The sequence below is a fragment of the Sinocyclocheilus rhinocerous genome, unplaced genomic scaffold (assembly GCF_001515625.1).
Source record: "Sinocyclocheilus rhinocerous isolate Xijiao unplaced genomic scaffold, SAMN03320098_v1.1 scaffold1724, whole genome shotgun sequence".
NCBI lineage: Eukaryota > Metazoa > Chordata > Actinopteri > Cypriniformes > Cyprinidae > Sinocyclocheilus > Sinocyclocheilus rhinocerous.
Genome location: NW_015626034.1, coordinates 989,996 through 999,445, shown reverse-complemented (window position 1 = coordinate 999,445; position 9,450 = coordinate 989,996). Strand labels below are relative to the sequence as shown.

The following is a 9,450-nucleotide window of genomic DNA, read 5'->3' as shown; positions in this document are numbered from 1 at the left end:
TCAGTTGAGTGTTTGAAATAAATCCTTCTGTGAGATGATGTGGCTTCTTACACAGAATAAGGCACGCAATATATTTCATAGTATTTAAGCAGTGATAAAGGCATTGCATTATAAATATACTTTATTTTAATGAAAATTATAATAATAAGAACTCAGATAAACTGTATATTGCCGTAGTCGTGTGTTTAGTAGTCACGTTGAATCAATGAACGGAGTTGAATCTTCTGTTTATTCAGCTGCAGCGATAGGCATTTTCTGGGTTTCTTCTGCGAGGCGTATTTGGAGTTTCAGCGCGAGAGCGCCCTCTGGCCTTTGGATGGAGATTTACTGCTGATCACAGAACCGTGCTTCACTGAAAGATACGCATGACAATCGCAGCTTCTGTCGAATCGCGATCTCGATTCCATTTCGATTTATCGTGCAGCCCTAGTACATAATGTGAATTACTCTTTCTACTTTTAACTGTCCCGCTTTGTCTTGGGTTAATGCCAGGCGGCATGAAGCGTCTCCATTGGCTGTTATAAGAACAATAAGAACCGCTGCACAGATGGCTGCTGGGGTCTCAGTGATTCCTCTAGTGTGTGTTTAGCGTTAACTAATGCAGGCTGTAATCTGGAGATTCTGGTTCTGTTAAAATTGAACAAGGACTGACATCTCTATTTTTAATTAATTAATTTAGTTTTAAGATTTTGAGTTCAAATTTATTAGCTGATTTTATCCCAAAGAGATTTATACGTATTGTTGTGTTTAACTTAACATCTTGATTTTTTTTTTTTCCCCTGGAAGTTTGCTAAGGCCCCTTGCTTGAGAATCACTGATTTAATAAAGTTGATCCTAGTGAATTTTCTGATTTTTATGCAATTAAATAATTCGAACATGCTGTTACATCACCCACTGTAGTCTGTTATTTAAGGTTTTCTCCTTTATACCAGGACAAGCAACCTAACCGTCACTTACTCATATTTGAGTTCCCAGATAACCTCATTATGCACATAAGACTCATGTCAGAAGGGTTGTAGCATATGTGGTGACATTAGTGGTGACTCTTCCATTAACAAGAGTTTTCCCCTCTCAATTTACGATCATGATGACTATAAATAGTCTTTCAAAAAAATCAGATCAGTAAATTGCAATAAATGAGAGGACAGGGAAAAGAAGACAAAGGTTTCCTTTATATTTGAAGTAGATCTATCAGCCTGTATGTCTTTGTTCCAGTTCAAACCACAGGTCTGGATTTGCTGAATGGAAAAACGGGTCTTTTATAGTCTTTTTAGAAAGATGAAAATATAATCTAGTAGTTAAACTGACATGGGTAGTAATGGAAAATTATGTTTTCTAATTCTAACCATTTTGGTGCTTTTAGTATTCAGGCCTGACACCACCCCGTCTGTCTGTTTTCCATCTCGTTTTTTATATGCATGGCCAAATCACATTAGACGCTCACCAGGAGGCTTCAGTGGAGTGTGAATAAGGGATGCGTGTAAGACTGTCCTCAGGTGCTTCTCATTTCTCAAGCAAAACTAATGTCAGTGGTGCGAAATCTTATTCAGAGCCTCTCATCATTCAGATCACACTAATGGTACATGGCAGTGATGGTGCAGACTGAAGAATGTGGTGTGGTCTTTAGTGTCCTTTTTAATGTGAATGATCTAGAGCTATGGTTTCATAAAAACTGTTTTTCCCCCTTCAAGGACAGGCTGTTTGGAAGTGTTCTGGCTGTAATAAAACCTAAAATTATCTCTTTTTTTTTTTTTCTTACTGCATATGTCCTAGATGTATCCTCTTGCACGGCCTTGGCAGAAATGGAGGCAATTGAGAAATTTGATATGGTGTAATCTAATTTGTCACACTTCAAGCTTCTGTTTGACTTTAGTACCACAGTAATTATTGAGTAATGCAGACGACAGTACCAGCCCAGTGTCTCCTGTGAAGCCCCTCCAGATGAAATGTGGTGTGTTTTTGCTGCTGCCTTGCAGATTTTGCGCATTTCACTGTTCTCATAGCAATATATCATATTCTGTAAGCACGGGTCTTTGGACTGACTGCTTCATTTGTCATACCCCGGGTCCAAAATTAGCTTTTTGCAACGCATGCCGATGGCTGGTGAGTTGAGAAAATGTACCATTAAATGTTATTTCGAGTTTTGTATTGTTTTCTTTCTTTTTCTTTCTTTCTTTCTTTCTTTCTTTCTTTCTTTCTTTCTTTCTTTTAATAATGGGATGTTTTAAAACATTTAAAGAAATACTTCACCCAAACCCATAAGAGCTTTGTTCATCTTTGAAGCACAAATGAAGATATTTTTAATGAAACCTGAGAAATGTCTGTCCCTCAAATGAAAGTCCATTTCACAGAAATTTGATGTGTTGAAAAGTCATAAAGACATTGTGAAAGTAATCCATATGAATTGAGTGGTTTAATCTAAGTCATTATTGCTACATATGAAGGAACCAATTTAATTTAGGTGTTTATTCACATGTAAACATTGATCAGTGCACATACATAAAGAACATCAAATATGGTAAACAGAAGCTTAAAGGGTTAGTTCACCCAAAAATGAAAATTAGCTTGTGTTCTGCTCACCCTCGAGGCATTATAGGTGTATATGACTTTCTTCTTTCAGACGAATCCAGTCGGAGTTATATTAAAATTTGTCCTGGCTATTCCAAGCTCTATCATTGCAGTCAGCGGGTATTGCAGTTGAACAGTCCACAAGTTGTCAAATAAAGCGCGTGCATCCATAATAAAACGTGCCTCACCCGGCTTCGGGGGGGGTGAACAAAGGCCTCCTGTAGCGAATCCATGTGTTTTTGTAAGAAAAATATCCATATTTCAAACGTAATAAACACTTTTCTCTCACTTCCGGTATCTGTCATGCGCGGAAGCCGTTCTGTCGGATGACGTAGTACGTCACCGTTGCGTGATTAGTGACAAATGCGGAGAGAGAACAAAACAAAGGCGCTCGCGCTGCGCATACGTCATACGCCTTTCGCGTATGACAGACACCGGAAGTGAGAGAAAAGTGTTTATTACGTTTGAAATATGGATATTTTTCTTACAAAAAAGCATGCATTCACTACAGGAGGCCTTTGTTCACCCCCCGGAGCCGTGTGAGGCATAAATATTTAAAAAAATATATTTATTTATTTATTTATTTTACTTGTAAAAGAATATTTGTGACAAACATTGCAGGTCATTGCATCACAGATAGCAGCATGCAAAAGAAACTAATCATGTCTATCCATGAAATGGCTTTCACAAAAATGTGAAGACTTCTCGTATATTTTTTTTGGTGGTTTGGAATATTGCCAGGAATATTCTGCGTATGTTTCATTTTATTGAGTTCGAGAAAAGAAAAAAGAAAAAACATGAACTTTTGATTGGAAATTTTCCTCTGAGGAAAACATTTCTGTTTTTCTTAGTTGACCATTTGATTTGAATCAGATGTAACACTAAGGATCCAGGTATACACATAATTTTTTGCATTCTGCTCCATCTTGCACAGTTGAGTGGTCAAACCTTTCAAAGTGTACTCTGTTGACCATGAGTGTGTTATATGGCCGTGTTTGGCGCTTGGACCTCTTTTCTAAGTGTTAAAAATCACTCACACAAGTCTGCATGGACATGCATGTGCTGAAATCACTGGACGGTTCTGATAACAAACATCGGAACATGGATGCATACTTTGACTTGAAGACACACAATATACTTTGTCTTTACATCAGTAACATTTAGATTGTTATAATTCAGTTTACATCATGCAAATTTGCAGTCCCTAGAGTTACCAGCCAACTTGCATTTTTGGCACTTAATAATTGTTAATTTTGGACTCTGCTCACAGGGTTCTGTGGAGCACTGACTGCTTCATTAGAGACACCCATGATCAGTCTTTCAAGACTGAAGGTTTGTGTTGTATTGGCCGTTGTTGAAAAGCACTTTATAGCTCAGATAAGAAGCAGCTTAAATACAGACCATCCCCCGTCACATCTGCAGCTCAATGCACCAGGGAAAGCCTAGTGAGCACATGTGTGATAAGTAGATTGATAGCTTGTGGGAAACTCTCAGATAACCTCTGAATATTCAACGTATTTATAGAATATTAGATAACAGTAGATCATAGCTTCTTGGTAGTGATGTTTGCTCATGCATCATCACTATTACTATTGCATATACCCCCAAGTAATAAATTAGAGATCATAATTGTGCAGCTTTCTAAGGAGGGTTGTTCTGTGAGGTTTTTCAAGTGAGCAAAAAATCTTTGGCGGGCTCTTCTGTCTTAAACCAGTAAATAATTACATAGCAGTGCCTTGGCATTGTGGTTGCAGCTTTTGCACAGGCAGACATCACTCATGTTTTCTCCAGAAATCTAGTTGATATTTTTCGCTAGCATAAAAAGCTATAAATAAAGACGTCCCTCTCCTTTTCCCATGGAACTTCTGCTTAGAAACATTCCAGATATTCCATGAATGCACTCTCATTCTTGACACACAAGTTATTATCTTCCTGCTCCGTCTCAATCCTCTGTGAAGGAACATCCAGCAAACAGATTAGCTCACATCTTTAAACTTCAGCTAAAATGTTTCTTTTACCTCATTTTTCCATATTTGGCTCTTTGGTCCATCATGTGTTTATCTTTTTTGATAAATCATCTTCATGTGTTTTTTTTAAATATGACACCGAGATGAAGTTATCTAGCTGGCTAACAAATACAAGCTTTTACCGAAATAGCAAGAATGATTTGTGATTGTCCCAGAAGCTTTGGCTAGAATGAGTTGAAAATTATAAACAGATAACTGTATGTTACCGTGTCCAGCAAAAATATGTTTATGGATTTATAGCTGTTTTTCTAGCTTTTTTTTCTTATTGTTAATTTCTTTTTTAATTATAAGCTGTAGGAATAATCTCAAACCCATTTAAATTTGAATCTGAATATGTAATTATTCTCTCGTCATGTCCCTCAGGTGCCCACATTCTGCTGCTGAGGAGAGAGCACCACGATGAGGAGACAGTAGGCACCCACCATAGTATGGCCGCATCCCGCTCGTCGCGCGTCACAAGATCATCAGTGGGGATAAATGGATTGGATGAGAACTTTTGTGGTCGAACCCTCAGGAACCGCAGCATCGCCCAGCCGGAAGAGAGCTCTCCGTCTCCTGTGCCCAGAGCCCGCTCGCCCAAGAAGAAGCAGGACTGTCAGCAGCACCAGCAGACCGGAGCACAGGTCGGAAAGGTAGCCGAGAGCAAGGCAGAGGGTGAGCCCTTGCCATCCTACGGAAAGCGAGGCTTGCCGAGCTCCGAGAAGGACGAGTCGGACAAATCGGACAACTGCGAGCGTCCTAGGGCCGGGGGTGGGCCGGAAGCCTCCCCCGCCCTGAAGAGGGCCAAACGTTGCCCTCGCTCAGGTGAATCGCAGGGGGTTGAGGAGGAAGCTTCTCTCAAACCGGAGAGCCCTGATCCCACTGCACTGAAGGAAAATGACGAGGGCGCCAAAACGAACATGTCCTCGGACCCTCCGCTCAGCCTTGACAAAGAGGCAGAGCAGAAAGAGGACGGCCCGGCGGAGGAGATCGCCCCTCTGCCGCAGGCCCGCGAGAACGTCAAGGCCACCAACGGCCTCACTGAACTCCATAAGGAGAATTCAGAAGTTGCAGCCTTACCCCCGGAGCCCTGTGCCTCCCTTGCCACGCTTAACAACAGTCCTTCACTGTTAAACGGCAGCCAGGCTGCACCCTCATCCCCCGACCCTATCGTGCCTTGTAGATCCCCTCATCCCAAGCAAGCCAATGAGTCCGACAGCCATCAGATTGACTGTGAGAGAAACTGCACGCCCGAGGAAGCTGCCGAGGCCGTGCTGTCCCGGGAACCCGAGATGGAGGTAGAGGTGGACGTCGTAGGGGACGCCGGCCAAGCTCACGACGAGCTTGCAAGAGAGGAGAGCACCAACGGCGGCTTTCAGGCTGAGCCGCAGGACCCTTCTGACAACTGCTCGAATATCTCAGGAGAAACGGCGGTGCTGACTGCCTCCCAGCAGCCTGCGGAGCCCCCCTCCTTCACAGAGCCTCAAGAACACCGATACACCCTGAGGACTTCACCGCGCCGCGCTGCCTTTGGTAGTGGGCTCAAAGCCAGCTCCCCCAAACCCAGTTCCCCGCACATAGACAATGGTTCGTTGAAGGAGGAGTCCACGTCGGTTCCTCTTCCCTCTGAGGACACCAGCCATAAAGACCTTCCCCGCCATGCACTGGGGCTTTCTAGCAAGGCAGACAATGAACTCTCAGAGAAAGCAGGGGTCAGTGGAGAGGTCGGAGTGTCGGATAGTAGAGTGTCGAGATCCACCAAAGAGCTGCTGGCCGCTCAGGCTGAGGAAGATGAGGAGGAAGAGGAAGATCCGGATGTCTACTATTTTGAGTCTGATCACTTGGCTCTCAAACACAACAAAGAGTATGTTCAGGTTTATGCTATCCGGTCTGAAGTCATCAGTTCTGGTAAACCAATATGTGCTTTGTCCTTTAACCATTTTTTGTTTATTAATGGACCCTTTTGTATTCATTAATTTGAGTTTGCTATGGCGACCACCATTGTAACTATTCCTCATATTGAGGGTTAATAATTTGAACAAACCCCAAACCCAAAGTATGAAACTTTTAAAGGCATTGAACTACATCAGGAGGTGCCCAATTCCTGGAGATCTACATACCTGCAGACTTCAGTCCCAGCACTGCTCCAACACACCTGTCTGTAATTATCAAGTGCTACTGAAGAGATGAACTAGCTGGTTCAGATGTGTTTGATCAGGGTTGGAGCTGAACGTTGCAGGATGGTAGATCTCCAGGAACAGTATTGGGTACCCCTGAATGGACCACATCCAAAAAACAGAATATCATACATCTTTAGCTGGTGGGATTTTTTTGTACTTTTGCCAGTAGCAAACTTCCTAGAATGCCCTAGTAGCAACCGCATTACTTGTTCTTAGCCAGGGCAAGTACCACTAGTACTTTTCAAGTCTTACTATTTCAGTTTCCATTTCAGTTTCAGTAGGTCTCTAGCTTCATAAATCAAATTTCCTATTATTATATTATAGAGGTTTGCTTTAAAAGTAGTCGCAAACCAGTGTTAATTTTGACAGGCATTTTTGATTTAGTCATGTTATCCCTATCCTTTCGGGTGCTGAGGCCATTGTTTCAGATCGCTAGTGCACATTTTGGTAGCCTATCCATCCACTGCGGCTGCCATACTAAGACTAGATATGCAAACGCCCCTTATCCGATTGCAATCCAATGACAGGAACGCACATTTTGAAGGACAAGACAGTAACCTATAGGATGTATTTTGAATGTCCGGTAGTCCTCAAATAACATTATAGTCCCGTCTCGTCTTGTTAACGAAGACGCGGCATAAATTTCGTCATAGTTTTTATCATCAGATATTAGTTTTAGCTCATCAACGTCTCGTCTTAGTCTCAGAAAAAATGTTCGTTAACGAATATTTTTCGTCCTCGTCTTCGTTGACGAAATTAACAGTCGCAAACTGCATTGCTGTAACTTATGTGGTTGTCAAAACCCAGCAGGTCAGTTTTTGATTTGTCTAGCCTGCTCTTGTTTTTAGTCTTTTGTCTTTTTAGTTTTCAAAGTGTTTGTGCCTTGTAATTTGAATAGGATGGCCCAGATAAACATCTTAGTGTTTTCCTGCTTAACTCTGCATACTTGTTTTCTGAAGCATAATAGTCAACTGTGCTAGCAGAAAATGAGCAACAGCTGCTGTAATCTCCAGGACGGTGGTAGGTTATAAGCAATGGAAGGCCTGCTGCTGGTGGACAGGTTGTCCTGGGTCATGCTCATTCAGCGTGTGCCCATCTCACAGTGTGAGTGCAGGGATCAGGAGCAGCCAACTGGAATGGCTTGTCGGTCAATTGAAATGAAAAGAGATTGCAGTCACGTCAGATTATGAGGCCTATCTGAATTATTTATCTTTTGTTGTTATATTAAATCGATCTCATTTCTTATCTGGGACAGTTGTTCTCCTGCATTTTAATTTGGATTTATTGTGTGCTTGACATACATTTAAATTATAGGTATATTAATGCAGATGACTTTTTCTTGAAGAAGCTAATGATGAATTCTTGTCTGTGCAAAACTGGTCACCACAATGCCAAGGGGTTTTAGTTGCTAGGGTCTTGCTAGTTCTTTAAAGCATTGCTGGTTGCTTCATAAGATGTTGTTCTTGATGATCATTTAGATGAGTAGTATTCTACAACAAACCTCAGATTTGAGGTCTCCAGTGATTTGGAGGTTTGGGGTTAGAGGTTTGTTGATATCCCTAAACAAAAGTATGAAAATAGTGATATTGATGATAGCCCTAACAAGGAAGGCACCACACAATAAACATGCTCACATTGGCTACTAACTTGAAAAGATGTATGGGTGTAGTATTTAGTACAGGTTAATTGGCCCAAAGCCCATATCACTATATGTTTGTTTAGTTCTTGTCTGTTATAACTTCACAACACTTAAGTGTCACCTCAGTCAACACTTAAGAATCAGTCTTAGACTTTACTGAGAGCTGCTTTTAGCTTCTTTATAAAAGTATCCTACTCTCAGAAAAGTCCTACTTTTTACTAAGAATTTTTTGACACTTAAGTCAAAGCTTAAGTCTATTCTTAAGAGCATTTCTGAGAAGTTTTATACATACGGGCCCTGGTCTGCTTTTCAGATGGTTGACCCATAGGTGGCAGTGCATTGCCAGCCATATGTCAGTTTTGGGCTCATTGCCATCTTTGGCTGCTTTCTCCAGCCTGCAGTGCTACATGCCTATCTTCTTTGTGCATCTAAATCGAGAGGTTGTTAACAGCTCCTCTGTGGTCTAAGTTATTAAATTTTTTCCTATCTGCCTCTTTTTTTTCGTGTTCCTATTTGTGGATCCTATTTTCCTGAGGGTGTGCAGGGAAAAGGTCAAAGCTCTGTAGCGCTCAGCCAATGACATATCTTCGTAAGTAACGAGATGAATCTAGAAAAGCTTTTTTCAAATGTGAGCTTCTGAATCCCATGTAATATATTAGAGGCATAAAATCTTGTTTTTTTTTGTGAGAGCTGAGAATTGAGTTAATGAAATTGTTACGTAACGTGAAGCTAAAAGAGAAAAATAGTGATTTTGGTTACACTTTATTTTAGTGCGCTTGTTATAGTCTAATTCTACAATTAAAGGGATAGTTCACCCAAAAATGAAAATTCTGTCATTAATTACTCACCCTCATGTCGTTCCAAACCCGTAAGACCTTCGTTCATCTTCAGAACACAAATTAAGATATTTTTGATGGAATCTGAGAGCTCTCTGACCCTCCATAGACAGCAATGATGTTACCACGATCAACGCACAGAAACGTATCAAGGACATCGGTAAAACAGTCCATGTGACATCAGTGAATACGAGAATACATTTTGAGCGCAAAGAAAACAA

At 41.2% G+C, this 9,450-nt stretch overlaps 1 protein-coding gene across 1 annotated transcript in view; it reads left to right on the top strand.

Moving 5' to 3' along the window:
* LOC107708932 (ZZ-type zinc finger-containing protein 3-like) overlaps positions 1-9,450 on the top strand; it is a 32,503-nt gene that overhangs the window by 8,839 nt on the left and 14,214 nt on the right. Inside the window, exon 2 of the mRNA XM_016513302.1 lies at positions 4,959-6,438. Coding sequence (XP_016368788.1) covers positions 5,024-6,438 — 1,415 coding nt within the window. The 5' untranslated portion in view covers positions 4,959-5,023. The remainder of the gene's footprint in view (positions 1-4,958; positions 6,439-9,450) is intronic.